This window comes from Natrix helvetica (genome assembly GCF_964273705.1).
Source record: "Natrix helvetica genome assembly, chromosome: 1".
Taxonomy (NCBI): domain Eukaryota; kingdom Metazoa; phylum Chordata; class Lepidosauria; order Squamata; family Natricidae; genus Natrix; species Natrix helvetica.
The window spans coordinates 279,388,125-279,404,355 of NC_138548.1; the positions used below are offsets into that span (position 1 = coordinate 279,388,125).

General features: G+C 43.2%; 1 protein-coding gene across 7 annotated transcripts in view; it reads left to right on the top strand.

Moving 5' to 3' along the window:
• JADE2 (jade family PHD finger 2) overlaps window positions 1-16,231 on the top strand; it is a 210,094-nt gene that overhangs the window by 161,974 nt on the left and 31,889 nt on the right. For all 7 annotated transcript variants that reach the window (XM_081935167.1, XM_081935164.1, XM_081935168.1 and 4 more), the window contains exon 9: window positions 7,518-7,979. In XM_081935167.1, coding sequence (XP_081791293.1) covers window positions 7,518-7,979 — 462 coding nt within the window. The remainder of the gene's footprint in view (window positions 1-7,517; window positions 7,980-16,231) is intronic.

A 16,231-nucleotide genomic window follows, 5' to 3' on the forward strand; every position in this document is an offset into this window, starting at 1 on the left:
ACCAGATTGGTCTCGGGGTTAAGGCACTAGTTTAGAAACCAGGAGACCATGAGTTCAAATCTGACCTTAACCATGAAAGCCAGCTGCATTATTTTGGGCCAGTCACCCTCTCTCAGCCCAACCCAGCTCACAGGGATATTGTTGTGGGGGGAAATACGAGGAGAAAGTCTGTGGAGATTCTCAATCATCTAAATCATGCTTGTCTCAAAAGTGTTTTTCAAAAGCAACTGAACTTTATTAGGGTTTATCCCCCCTCAAAAATGTCTCACTTCTCACTCAAGAAGCTTCTTCAGTTCTGGCTAGAAACTGTTTTCGGGGGAGGGCAAGAAAGTCCAGTTGCCTTTTGAAAAGCACCTTTGGGACATAGGAGAAGGAAGGTGTGATGGCTATGTTTGCCGCCTTGACTTGCTTATAAAAGTAATAAAGACAATGTAGAAATAAATGCTTCATGACTTGCCAGATAAAGTTATATGGTTTGTAGGGACTTGAATATGATGTGAGATAAATTAGGGTCTTACTAATCTCATGTTGATGGCAGAGGTATCCATTTCCAGTGACCAGAATTGCACTAGCATCACATAATGCTCTGCTATGGTGATATTTCGGCATAGGAGACTCACTTCATATCCTAAGGCTTTTGCTGGAGTTCCCAGAACATAAGATTCTACTGTTAATCTCAGTTTTGTCTGGAGTGAGATAGATGGGTAGCCTGGAGATTACTTGTTTCCTGACTACTACTCCCTTACTTTCCTCTCCCTGTGTATAAAGTGATGTTCAAACCAGAAGATGCTGCGTTGTTCAGTAATAAATCCTGTTGGGAAAAAATGTGTAGATATATCCATTACAAGCCGAGAAAGAAGATGAGGTTTTGTTTTTCTTTATTTTATGATCCCTCGGTCTTAAGAAAGATTGTAGGGAGAAGAGATGAAAGGCACTTTCTTTACTTTTCCAAGATACCCATATGTGCCCTTGAGATCTTTAGCTGCCCATAAATCAGCATTAATCTTTATCAGATTTGTAATTCCCTGAATTTTCCTTTCCCCTTTTTGAAGGCAGGGGCAGCAAAGCTCTGATTCAACCCAAATGGTATGGAGTGGCTATTGATTTGGAAGCTGTCTGATTCTCTGATTATATCAATCCTGGTTCTTGATCGGGTTGTGTTTCCCCAGAATGAGCAGGATGTCCTCCTTGGCTCATGCTCAAAGAGCAAGTGGAAATCATCGCCAGGAAGAATGTTGCACAGCTACACTCCTGAAGAACCAGTCGTGGCCTTATGTTCAACAAAATTAGGAACAGAATGTAGTGAAAAGTGGCCACTGATGTCCTTATCATCACTAAATTACTGTAGCACATTGTACATCGGGGCTGCCCTTAAAGACCATCTGGAATCTTCAAGTACTCCAGAAATCGGCAGCAGGCAGGCTCAGTGGACAGTCTCGATGATACATCACTGCTGTTGCAATTATATTGGTTACCTATAGATTCCTAAGTACAATTTGATGTGTTGGTTAAAGACCTATGTGGCTGAGGACATGAGTATCTTAGGGACTGCCTTTCCCTGGTAGTTTCTAGCCATCCTACCAAAAGTTAAATTCTGTTTCTGTTATTTGTACATTGGGTGATTGTACAGCAGTCTTGTCTAGAATTTCCTTGTAAGTGGTTCATAGACTTCCAACTAGGTTGGTTATGGATTCTTTCAGTGGAATATTTTTACACACACATGCACACAGACAGAAAACATTGATACTGAAGGTTCTGCATTGGTTGCAATTTAACTATTGATTAAGCATATTACATGGAACTGTTGAAACTAAGAAAACAAAGTACTGTAAGCATAAGATTAGCCAAAAAAGCTTCAGTTCTATAGGGCTTGTTATCCTGAATTGCATATATGAATCAACATATATAGGTTTATCAGCCAATCATTGCTGTCCTGTTTGACTTGAACATTCAAATATGAATGTTTTAACACAGGCTTAGCCAACCCTGTGGTTTATCTTATTCCCGTTAGTGTGCGCGCACATTATCATGTAACTTAGTTCATTTTCTCTTTCAGGATTTTCTCCCTTCCCCGGCTGTACAGTTTCATTCTGCTAGTCTGGGTTGTGGGTCAGAAAGAATGCATCAATAATGTCTTCACTCTCCCTTTAATAGCATTCTTTGATACCAAAGGTTGAACAGGTATTTCTTTGTTTTTGACCCATTAGCCTGGCTTACTAATTATTTCCTGTGTGCGTTTTGGGCAGAGTCCCTGATAAGAACCACTTGCCATCTGTCAAACGAAACCCTGGATGGGTGGCATTCTATTTACTTTATCTCTAAGGCAGCATGGATCATCTTTCCTATGTGAAAGGGCATTGTGTAGGCTGTTGTTCCAGCAAAAGCCATAAACAATTTAAGAATGATATTAATACTGTTTGTGACGCAAATAGCGAAGGCAAGTAGGGGGATGGGACTGATTGATTCATTTATTGCTGTAACTTGAAAACTGGAGTAGAGACAAAAAAAAATTCTTGCACAGCTTTCATCTCACTACCTTGCCTGTTTCTTGTCCACATAGCAGCACAAAGGATCTTTCCAATCGCTCATTTTAAAGTATCCCTGGATGTTATTCCAATATAAACACAGTTGCCTCCATTGGTAGCTATGCAATAAAATTACGGCTTTGGCTACTGGATAACAAAACTCAATCGGAGCTGTTTATAGTTGGCAACTGCCTGCAACCTCAAACTGCAGTAAAGAACAAGGGGAAAAAAAAGGTGTTGCATCTTTTCAACATATTTCTGATTCTCTGAGTCACATAGGAACGCCTGCAGTGAACCACATCATAACCAACCAACTTTGCTTTATGAATCTTTTTTAAAAATGTTTTTAAAATCACTGTTTTTATCTTTACCTGAGCTTCCTTCCCATGCTGTGGACTCCTCATACCTTGGCTCTAAAAGGCAATTTGAAATCTTTAATATTTAACAGTTAACTCGGGGCCTGTTTAATTGTGTTAGATTCCAAGTACATAAAGCAAAGGCAATGGACTACTTTGTATAGAAAAAGTTATGAAGGAAAAATATGGGGAATAACACTCTTCATACCAGCCTCGTATTCTCCTAGGGTGATTTTTGGAGTTCAGCAAAGCAGAAAAATGCTTTGGAGGATCATTGAAGCAAAAACGAAACTACAAGAACGGATATATAAAGCTATCCATATAATTGCTCTTCCTTTTCTCTGAAATATCAGCTCTCATACTTAACTTCTCAGTATCCTGGGTGATAATGTAATCACTCAAAGCCAGAGCTAGCATTTTGGTAATTATATGATCCTGGTTATGTAAGCCATTCATGGTGCTGCCTACAGTAATAAAACCCTTCAAAATAGCTGCTTACTGCAGTTTAACTGGCATGAACAGCTAGAATAGACTGATTTCATATGAGTTATGGCTTGAATAATTACGTGACACTCTGAGCCACTAAAAACCAGTTGATGAAGAGAAGGAGGTTTGGAAGAGGCAGAGGTATTGCAGTATATAATAAACCTGTTCTGTTCAGAGGGAATGGGGCCTTAGGTTTTGTCACCTGGAAAGGGGAATCTAGTGGAAGACTTTCATAAAACCACTTTAAGCTTCAAAAATATATTGACTTTTTAAATTCTCTTTTCTCAATGCAGTAAGCCTTAATCCATTTATTTTAAAAGATAGTGTCCCAGAAGAAATTGAAGTCACTTTTCCCATTTTAAAATTAATATTAATTAAAGACATGTACTCATGTTGTGTGTGTATCTCTCATATGGTACACACTTGGAATATTGCATTCAGTTCTGGTTGCCACGATGTAAAAAAGATGTGGAGACTCTAGAAAGAGTGCAGAGAAGAGCAACAAAGAGGATTAGGGGACTGGAGACTAAAACATATGAAGAACGGTTGCAGGAACTGGGTATGTTTAGCTTAAGAGAAAGAAGGACTAGGGGAGACATGATAGCATTGTTCCAATATCTCAGAGGTTGCCACAAAGAAGAGGGAGTCAAACTATTCTCCAAAGCACCTGAGGGTAGAACAAGAAGCAATGGGTGGAAACTAATCAAGGTGAGAAGCAACTTAGAACTGAGGAGAAATTTCCTGACAGTGAGAACAATTAATCAGTGGAACAGCTTGCCTCCAGAAGTTGTGAATGCCCCAACACTGGAAGTCTTTAAGAAGATGTTGGATAGCTATTTGTCTGAAACGGTATAGGGTTTCCTGCCTAGGCAGGGGGTTGGACTAGAAGACCTCCAAGGTCCCTTCCAACTCTGCTATTGTATTGTATTATTGTATTGTATTGTATATCAAAGAGAAGAAACAGGGAAAAGTTATTGCTTCCGGGTATATTATAGGTTTCTGGGGGGAAATACTCATATATTTTTTTCATAAAATTATGCCATGCCAAGCAATAATCAAGATACGGTAGTTTAAAGATTAAAATGAATACTAGCAAATAATGATTGGTAGATGTTGACGTACAACTAGGTGCTTAGTGACTGTTCAAAGTTGTGATCAGATTTGAAGTTCCCCTTCTGCGGTCATATGACCTGATTTTGAGTGTTTGACAACATGGCTGCAGTTATGGACATCAGCAGTGTTTCACAGTTACGTGACTGTGTTTTACGATAGTTTTGCCAAAATCCAGCACTTTCAGTTTTTGACAAAATCCCACACCAATGATGGCGAACCTTTTTGTAAATGTGTGCCAAAATTATGCGCATGCGCGATAGCGCCCACACCAACAATGCAATGCACAGCCCACCTGCACCTATGTGCACTGACCCCATGCATGTGCGAAGCCCCCCACCCCCCGAATGCATGCATAACCCCCCCCCCTGCATATGCATGCACTACCCTCCCCCGTGTTGGTGGGGAGTTTTAACCCTCCCCAGGCTTCAGGAAAGCCTCCGGAGCCTGGAGAGGGTGAAAAACGGCCTCCACTGACCCTCCAGAAGCTGAAAACGGATCGTTTCCGAAGTTCTGGTTAGCCTCTTGAGCCCATTTTTTGCCCTCCCCAGGCTCCGGAAGCTTTCCTGAAGCCTGGGGAGACCGAAAACGGCCTCACCCAGCCCCCCGGAGACCCTCCGGAAGCCGGAAATGAATTGTTTCCAAACTTCTGCTTAGCCCTTTGGGTCCATTTTTCACCCTCCCCAGGTTCTGGAGGCTTTCCTGAAGGCTGGGAAAGGCAAAAACAGCTTCTCCCAGCCCTCCAGAAGGCCGAAAATCAGCTGGCTGGCATGTGCACTAGAGCTGACGGTGCACATGCTGGCAGATATGGCTCCGCATGCCACCTGTGGCATGTGTGCCATAGGTTCGCCATCACGGCACTACACATAGCAAATAGTTGCTTTACTTAATGACTGTGGATTCACTTAATGCCCAGCACAAAAAAGATTGCAAATTTGGTCAGTTATGTGGCCGAGCAGCTTTACTGCCAGCTGTATTGCAGTCATATGTTGAGGACTACCTATATGACAGAAGGCCCATCTTCCCAGCTGCCAAGTACATTGGCATGACCACGGAGCCGTCTGCCATTAATATCACATACAAATGCCTTACATGTCAGAACATCTCCAGATTACATTACTTCTATGTACTAATATTCTTGTGCCAGTGGTAGGATTCAAACTTTTTTACTTCTGGTTCTGTAGGCGTGGCTTGGTGGGCGTGGCTTGGTGGGCATGGCAGGGGAAGGATACTGCAAAATCCCCATTCCCTCCCTATCAGCTGCCACTCAGGAGGCAGAGAATAGATGGGGGCGAGGACACTCAGAGGTGGTATTTACCGGTTCTCCAAAATACTCAAAAGTTCCGCTACTTGTTCTCCAGAACTGGTCAGAACCTGAAAGAAAGACTTTTCTTCTCATGTTTTCCATTCAAAAAGTAGTGCACTTTCTCTGAGATTTGTTTATTTCATTTCCCTTTTTGAACCTTTTGAATAAAAGGATTGATTCTGTGATAGCTAAATCAGTGATGGCTAACCTTTTCCGGACTGGGCACCCAAAGCACACGTGTGCACATGCGAATGTGCACACAGGCGCCCGAAGCCCCAAAATGCAATGCATGTGCAGTGCATGCTCCCCACCCTGTGCATGTATGCGCACCTTCTGCACGCACCCCACTACCTGTGCATGTGCAGCAGAGATTCAATGACCAGCTGCCCAGCGGGAGGCGCATGCACATATGAGGCTGACCTTAACTGGGGTGACGGCTCACGTGTCCACAGAGAGCGCTGTGTGCCAATTGTGGCATGTGTGCCATAGGTTTGCCATCATGGGGCTAAATCATGTTGTTCCAGATAGATGGAGGGAGGGGGGGGGAAGAGAGAGAGATTTTAGTCCTGAGCCTTTAATGCAGGGGTGTCCAAACTTGGCAACTTTAAGACTTGTAGACTTCAACTCCCAGAATTCCCCAGCCAGAGCTGGCTGGGGAATTCTGGGAGTTGAAGTCCACAAGTCTTAAAGTTGCCAAGTTTGGACACCCCTGCTTTAATGTATCAGTCCCTTCCATATAGCTGCACAAAGCATGGAAAGACTGCATAGAGAAGCCAATCCAAGTTTCCCCCTTGATTCTTTAATGGGAGGCATCCAGGTCGAACCTCTTGCTTTTGCTTATGTTATGATCCCAATAAAGTTCACCGTGTTTTCACCCAGCCTTAACATGTATCGTGCCCCGACAGACATCTTGTCCAGTATATGGGCTAATTAGTTGAAGTTCTGTATATGAAATTAATCAAACTGTAACACATAGCCTCTGAAAAACTGCTATACTGAGAGCTAGGTGCTGGTGAAGAAGGAAATAAAATTGTTTTATCATTATTTGTCAAACTTTGGAAGGCTGTATTTCCTTGTGTGCATTTTTTACCTTTATGATATACCACAGAAAATGAATTATAGATACTTAGGAAAATTGCCTTCCTAGTGGGGAGTAAGTATGCCTCTCCTTAGCAGCACATTTTAAAAGCTGGAGCAGTGCATCAGTGTATTTGTTCCATCTTGCCCCACAGCGCATGGTTATCCTCCTCCTTTTGAATGAATATTTCATTATATTTCATACGTTATGTTATCACAGAAAGCTATCAAACAATGTGAACACTTAATCTGATCATACTGAAGTACATACAGTGGATCGGTGAAAACAAGACAGAGGTTTGTCTATGTTGAATAATTTAATTATGTCTCAGCAAATCAAATAGATCCCATGAGAAATAGTTATGTGATATAAAAATGAGAGCAGCAAGGCAGCATATAAACAAGATATTTCTCAACGCTTAAACGGTTGGTGCAAATGCATGTGGGGTATTTCTTCATCACCTCAAGAAAATGCCAATGTGAAAGCTAATGAGAATACAGTACTTTCCATTCTTTTCTCCCACCTCCTGTTTTTGTTAGTAATTCCTCTTGGGCTTATAATGAATTCTTGCAAAAATGTTACTAGTTAACAATATTTTATGTGCAATGTTCCAAGCGGCTATTCAAGCGTTTGTTCTCTTTCTTTTCCCATTCTAGTGTTCCATGCCTTCCTGCATCACAGCCTTCCATGTAACATGTGCCTTTGAGCACAATTTGGACATGCGGACACTGTTAGCAGAAAACGATGAGGTAAAGTTCAAGTCATTCTGTCTTGAACATAGCACTGGTGCCACCAAGCCACCAGATGACGCACGGATGGAGGCAGATCAAGGTAAACTAGACATGGAAAAGATAACACTGAGAAAACAGAAGCTTCAACAGTTGGAAGAGGACTTCTATGATCTTGTGAAACCTTCTGAAGTGGCTGAGAACCTTGATTTGACTGAGTGGCTAGTTGATTTTGTCTATCAGTACTGGAAGATGAAGAGAAAAGCCAATTATAACAAGCCACTACTGATGCCCAAGACAGATGAAGTGGATAATTTGGCTCAGCAAGAGCAGGATGTATTGTACCGACGCTTGAAGCTGTTCACACACCTTAGACAGGATCTTGAAAGGGTGAGTAGAATTATTGGGATTCGTAACTCTTGTTTATAAAATCCTGTTTTCCACATTCTGGCACCATCCAAATGTACAAAATATTACAGCTCCCCAAATTCCAATGCAAATGTCCCAATTCATCTGTAGATTACCAGGCTTGAGGAAGTTTGCTTTAATCATCTTTCTCTACAGTTATTCAAACCTACAGTGGACAGACAGACATTACCTTAAATTATTCAATCTCATTATAATAATCTACGTGTTTCATATTTTTGTTTGCTACATTAATGCTGAACATGCCATTACCATCTAGTGAGGAAATGATAAGAACACCAGCTTTTCTCTCTAGCTGGGGGGAAAGTGACCCTAATTATTCGGTGCAAACCAACCATATAGTTCAGAAGCATGCAAAACAACTATCCCTATTTCATTTTTTTCTGTGGCTAAATATATATTTTTGCTTTTATTTTCAAGTGCGATAAAAAGGTTAATTATTAGTGCAGCCTAAGGTCATCTTTTGATGCACATTCACTGGTTTGATTAGAAAACAATTTTTTTGCCCATTACATCCTCTGGTTCTTTCATTGTATTGTATGATAAGATATAACTGTAGCAAGACTGCGGTCATAAGATGAAAGACTGGAGGTACCAAAATATAGTTTGGTACCTCCAATGTTTTGGACTTCATATTCTTGGATCTACTTTCTACTTTACATAGCAGCTTGGTTGTTCCTTTCCCCAACACTTGTCTTCCATAAGGCACTTCATCTGTCATCTATCCCCTAACTCCGGTATGTGTAAGAGACAGAAATGCCATATCTGTGCCTTTTTTAGGGATTAAAAATCAAAATGCAAAAATTGAAATAATTTCTATAGTTCCACTTCTTGGCTATGTAGTATGTAAGTGTGGGAAGTAAAGAATTCAGTCCCCAATTCCCCTCCCTTGAAAAACCAATATTACGGGAGATAAACAAAGGAAACTATTAGAAAAATAATAACATGTAATTGTTTTAAATTTTAATATGTATACATTCATTAAAAAAGAACATAATTACAAAAAGTTGCCGCCAAAGAGATAGTATAGCAGCGTGATGGCGAACCTATGGTACGCCTGCCACAGGTGGCATGTGGAGCCATATCTGCCAGCACGTGGGCCGTCAGCTCCAGTGAGCATGTGGGTGCCAGCCAACTGATTTTCAGTCTTTTGGAGGACCAGGGTATGCCGTTTTCGCCCTCCCCAGGCTTCAGGAAAGCCCCTGGAGCCTGGGGAGGGCGAAAAATGGGCCCAACGGACCTACCAGAAGTTCCAGTAGGCCTGTTGGACCGTTTTTCGCCATCCCCAGGCTCCAGAAACTTTCCTGGAACCTGGGGAGGGCGAAAACGGCCTCCCTCAGCCCCCCAGAGATCCTCCAGAAGCCAGGAACGGATCATTTCCAAACTTCCTGGGGCTTTCCTGGAGCCTGGGGAGGGTGAAAAGTTAAATGGCCTCCCCCGCCCCCCCGGAGGAAATACCAAGCTCAACTTAAAGGCAAGCAGTGCGGCACGTGAGGGGGGTGAGGGGTTGTGCGCGCATGCACATGGGGGGGCACTTTGCATTATGGGTGCCGGCATGTGCGTGCGCTATTGTGCAGGCGCGCTTGCATTTTTGGCACCCACCCAACAACAAATGGTTAGGTATCACTGCTATAGCAGCTTGCAGGTTGTGAAGAAAAAAGATTCAAAAGTAAACGCAGTGCTCCAGATAGGCCATTGCTATAGTTGAAGAGCCTTCCACTGAAGATCTCTGGAAAGAGCCTGGAAAGATTCCAAATCATTATTACAGATCACAAGAAAAAACTATATTCTTTGAATACAGGCTGATATATAACTGAAAGTAGCCCCACAATACCATAACTTATACTTGGTGTAAGACAGAAGCAGAAAACAAATTCTAACGCAAATTCCTGACTACACATTTTACCAAAGTCTACAGTCCTAAATCAGATAGTCTGCTTCAGAGTTCCTTTCAGCCTTTCTTTGGTTCACACAATCACTGGGTAGGGTAAGCCCAAGAAGAAATACAGCACTAATAACATTGGCATGCATGCCCACATCTCTTCCAAACCACTTTTTCATCTTCAAATTCAAACACTGTGCACCACCCTACTGAGATACGATACGATATGATGTGATAAAATATGACACGAATACAACACAATATGATACGATACGTTATAATCTAATACAGTGGTTCTCAACCTGTGGTTTGCAGACCCTTGGGGGGGCCACGATGTTGTCCCAGGGTCCGTGAAGACTTAAAGAAAGTTATGATTTAAACCTTGAGATAAGTCTTGGTGGTCCATGGCCACAAAAGGTATTTAAAGGAGGTCCATGGTGAAGAAAAGGTTGACAACCACTGATTTAATACATTTCTAAAGCACACAATTATTTCTGGAATGAACACTCTTCTAGATACAGTGAAGCTATTCTCTGCTGCTTTTCTTATATGGTGATTAATTCTCAGAGTAGAGATGAGTTTATAAATAGGACCAGAAAATATGTTAACACTGTCTTTTTGAAAGGATAGTTGATATTAGTGAAGACACACACAGTAACCAATTACCATGGGAAAATAGTTTCTTCTTTTCTCCCTCTTGTTATTCCCCTGCCATATAGTGGTAGGGATGATGCCTACGAGGAGTTTTCTTAAATCTTGCTTTTTAAAGTGCCATGCTATAAATACTATGAATTCTTACGAATTGCTTTCTTTATTAGCTATGCCCATCTGAAATTAAAAATAAATAAATGGTGTAACTAGTCACATAGCTGTGCAAAGCTGAGGAGATGGGGATGGAACTGGCAGTACGTTATCGGCACAGGAGATGAAAAAGCAAAAAGGGAAGATCTCTGAAAACGAAGTACAAACAAGCTAAAAAAGGAAATCTGAGATAGGAAGCAAGAGGAATATGATAATGTGGGAATAAATATATGCAGGACAAGTGAATATGGTAGTGAGTATTTCAGGTGTTTGCGGCTGCTCATAGTTGGACCAGGTTGAAGGGCAAAGCTGTGGTTGATAAGCTCCCAAGTACAGTGAGATGAAGAGTCGGAGCACAAATAAAAAATAACGTTTTCATTATTTATTTTTATTCTATTACTTAACATTATGAGTTTGTTTATATGTAATGAACAGCTTGTCTTTTTATAGAAAGCAGCTCTCTGCAGCAAATATTTGTATGGGCATGGAGTCCCCATGCAATGTACATGACACTTTGCAAGACTCTTTTTTTTTAAAAATAAAAAAAACACCATTGCCTCCACGATCCCAAAATAGTAGGAAAAGTAATAGGAAATGGCTGTATACTGTATAGTCAGAGAAAAAAGAATATTTTTTTTAAGAAAAGCTTTTTTCGAACAAAACAAGAGTTAAAATTGCATTGGTCTCAACTATTCTTCTAATTTGTGGTTTTATTAGTACTTCGGCAACAGCTGTTGCTCCTTTACTGCTAAATGAACCCTTCCTACAGTCATAGATTATTATGGTCAGCTTAGATTTGAAAGTAATATTTCCATTAATATGAATCTATATTAGGGCTGTCAAACTCCCAGCCCAGGGGCTGGATGCATCACACACTGACCATGCTCAGTTTAGCGAAGGGGGAAAAAGTCCCAACACGTCATGTGATGATGTGAGTTTGACACCCCTGATCTATATACTTGCAAGCAAACTTTGGTGTGGATTTATCCTTGGTAGTTTCTTGATCAGAAATTGATAGGGCAGGCTACCGTATTTAAGTAAGGGACCAGTGGTGGGATTCAGCCAGTTCGCATCACTTCGGGAGAACGGATGGTTAAGTTTCTGAGCAATTTGGTGAACTGGTTATTGGAAGAAATCATTAGGGCAGAGAACCAGTTATTAAATTATTTGAATGCTACCGCTGAGCTAACCCCACATTCACTCACACTGATATTGAGTAATGAGATACCTGCAAGCAAACCCTCAAGTTCAGAGAGCACCAAGGATTCTGCCAATTGTTTTTTCTGAAAAGTTATTTAAACCTCAGAACCAAAGAAATGTAAAAGAATATCTCAAAATACAAACTGCATATTATGCTTAGTGTGTTGGATTTTTTAAAGTCCCAAAATAAGATTGTGTGTGTGTGTGTGTGTGTGTACATGCAATAACAGCAATATCTGCTAAAACATGAAGAGCGGTTGCAGGAACTGGGTATGTGTAGTTTAATGAAAAGAAGGACTAGGGGAGACATGATAGCAGTGTTCCAATATCTCAGGGGTTGCCACAAAGAAGAGGGAGTCAAACTATTTTCCAAAGCACCTGAGGGTAGAACAAGAAGCAATGGGTGGAAACTAATCAAGGAGAGAAGCAACTAAGAACTGAGGAGAAACTTCCTGACAGTGAGAACAATCAGTGGAACAGCTTGCCTCCAGAAGTTGTGAATGCTCCAACACTGGAAGTCTTTAAGAAGATGTTGGATAGCCATTTGTCTGAATAATAATAATAATAATTTTTAATTTATTAGCCGTTCCCTCTCCAAAAAGGACTCGGGGCGGCGTACAATAAAACATGTAAAAACATAAAAACATATGTGCAAACACATAAACATCCAAATCCACACATATACAAAGACATACATGCACGGAGGAGGTAACAATTACATCACATTAAGAATGTTAAAAAATCAGCCATTAAAATACCCCTTAATAATAACACAATTTAAAATTTAAAAGGACTGTCAGGAGGAATAAGAAAAAACTACGGTTGAGCCAGGCCAGATAATTGAAAGAGGTGGGTCTTAAGCTGTACACGGAAGGAGCGGAGATCGGAAGTAATCCTGATGTCACGGGGGAGGTCATTCCACAGGGCTGGGCCCATCACAGAGAAGGCTCTGCTCCTGGGTGTCGCCCCCCGACACTGTTTAGTGGACGGCACCCGGAGAAGTCTCTCTCTGTGTGAGCGGATTGGTCGTAGGGATGTATGGGGCAGGATGCGATCCCGCATGTAACTAGGTCCTGTGCCATGAAGCGCTTTAAAGATCGTAATCAAAACCTTGAAACGCACTCGATAGACTACAGGAAGCCAGTGCAGCTCGCGCAGGAGAGGTGTTACAGGGGAGTATCTAGTCCTCCCCATAATCACCCGCGCGGCCGCATTCTGGACCAACTGCAGTCTCCGAGTGCATCTCAAGGGAAGCCCCATGTAGAGAGCATTGCAGTAGTCCAGGCGAGACGTCACCAGCGCATGGGTGACTGTGCGTAGGGCATCCCGGTCCAATAAGGGGCGCAATTGGCGCATCAGGCGAACCTGATGGAACGCCCCCCTTGCCACGGCTGTTACATGGTCATCCATGGACAGCCGGGCATCCAGGAGGACGCCCAAATTGCGCACCCGTTCCACGGGGGCCAGTTGCTCGCCCCCGATGGCCAGAGATGGAAGCAACTGGTTGAACCGGGGGGCCGGAAGCCACAGCCACTCCGTCTTGGAGGGGTTGAGTTTTAGTCGGTTGCCATCCATCCAGACCCGTACGGCCTCCAAACACCGGTATAGGGTTTCCTACCTAGGCAGGAGGTTGGACTAGAAGACCTCCAAGGTCCCTTCCAACTCTGCTATTGTATTGTTGTATTATTTAATCAATGTTACAAGTTGGATATGTAGCCGACACCATTAGGCTTCACAGGAAACTCAGATCATTTAACAGACATGATACAGCCTCCGCCAACTCCAAGGATCTGACTTCTCTGCCAGAGTTCCTTTCTACTGTCCAATTTAGATTTTCCCTATACAGTATTCTATGGGTAAATTGAACTGTCACTCCCAGCATCTCCAATCAACTGGACTGTTTGGAGGAAGCCAAATTGGAGAAGATGAATTTTCATTGAGCCCCTAAAATAACATTTTCTGTGTATTGAAATAGGACCATCTAAAACTGAATAATGCCATGAATAATAATTATCACTGTAGTTTGTTTCTTTGTTTGTTTTATTGGATTTATATGCCGCCCTTCTCCCAAAGGACTCAGGACAGCGTACAACATTAAAAAAACACACATCCCGAAAGTTAAAAAGAAATTAAATACATATCAAAAAAAAGAAACCGAATTTATAGGACAATACATTTAAAAAATTAGTTAAAATTAACAGGCCAGGCCGGCTTGCTGGAAAAGCCAACTTTTTAGGGCGCGTCGGAAGGACCGGAGGTCGGGGATTATGCGAAGCTCTGGGGGCAGCTCATTCCAGAAGGAAGGCGCTCCCACAGAGAAGGCTCTCCCCCTGGGGTCGCTAGCCGACACTGTCTGGCCGACGGCACCCTGACGAGGCCAACTCTGTGGGATCGCACTGGACGGTGGGAGGCTACTGGTGGCAGTAGGTGGTCTCGCAGGTACCCTGGGCCTAAGCCATGGAGCACTTTAAAAGTCATAATTAGTACCTTGAATCGCACCCGGAAAACAACCGGCAGCCTAAAAGGGGTGTAACATGGGAGCACCTAGGTACCCCCATGATAACCCGCACGGCCGCATTCTGGACCAGCTGAAGCCTCCGGGTGCTCTTCAAGGGCAGCCCCATGTAGAGAGCGTTGCAGTAGTCCAGGCGAGAAAGGACGAGGGCATGAGTGACTGTGCATAGAGCATCCCGATCCAGGAAGGGGCGCAACTGACGTACCCGGCGAAGCTGGTAAAAGGCCCCCCTGGTCACGGCCGTCAGGTGTTCTTCTAAACTAAGCCATGTGTCCAGGAGGACTCCCAGATTGCGGGCCCTCTCTGAGAGGGCTAAAATTTCTCCTCCTATCATCAAAGATGGAACAAGATGCACAAATCGGGATGACGGAAACCACAGCCACTCAGTCTTGGAGGGATTGAGCTTGAGCCTGTTCCTCCCCATCCAGATCCGCACAGCCTCCAGGCATCGGGACATCATGTCGAGGGCATCGTTTGGGTGGTTTGGGGTAGAGATGAAAAGTTGGGTATCATCAGCATATTGATGATACCGTACCCCAAAACTACGGATGATCTCGCCCAGTGGTTTCATATATATGTTGAACAGGAGGGGTGAGAGAACCGACCCCTGGGGCACCCCACAAGTGACACGCCTCGAGGTCAATCTCTGCCCTCCAGTCAACATGAACTGTGACCGATCCGACAGGTAGGAGGAGAACCACCGTAAAATGGTGCCCCCCACTCCCAACCCCCCGAGTCGTTGCAGTAGGATACCATGGTCGATGGTATCGAAAGCCGCCGAGAGGTCTAATAGGACCAGGACAGAGGAGCAGCCCCGGGCCCGGGCCCGCGAGAGATCATCAACCAACACGACCAATGCCATCTCCGTGCTGTACCCAGGCCTGAAATCCGACTGAAACGGATCCAGGTAGACAGCTTCATCCAGGTACTGGGGAAGCTGACGTGCTACCACACTCTCGACAACCTTTGCTGCAAAGCGAAGGTTGGAGACCGGACGATAGTTGGCTAAAGAAGCTGGGTCCAGGGAAGCCTTCTTAAGGAGGGGCCTCACCACCGCCTCCTTCAAGGCAGTGGGAAATAACCCCTCTCAATGAAGCGTTGGTAATCGCCTGGAGCCAGCCTCGTGTCACCTCCGGGAAACCGAAACTAACCAAGAGGGACACGGGTCCAGCACACAAGTGGCAGCACTGAGTCTCCCCATAATCCTATCCATGCCCTTGGGGGTCACAGGGTCAAACTCATCCCAGATTGTCTCCACAAGATTCATCCCCGTCGACTCGCCTCAATCTACCCAGTCAGAGTCCAAGCCTGTCCGGATCTGAGCGATTTTATCCTGCAGATACTGAACAAATTCTTCAGCCTTACCCTGCAAGGGGACTTTCCCAGTTCCTTGGTTAAGTAAGGAATGGGTCACCCTAAACAGGGCAGCTGGGCAGTTATCTGCGGACACAATAAGAGCAGAAAAATGTTGTCGATAGTGATTTATTGGAGTGTATTGATAACATGACAGCTGACTTCTGGGTTGAAATTAGATAAACATTTTGCAAATCAACCTTCCAAGACTCAAATGCAATACTTCTTTTAATGCAAACTCTCCTCACTGACCTCTGTTTCTGCTATAGTGCTATCCAGATTCCAAAAGTACCTTTATTCTCTGTTGAGTCTCATCAGCTGCTCACAGAATCAGCCGTAGGATTCTTCTAACTGCTTTTAACACTGTTTTACATTTCACTTTCTACGGTATTTTCATTATCAAGTTTCAATGATAGGAGCCTTGTTCAGTTTAGAAGCTGTTTTCTGGTATTGTAACCAGATGCA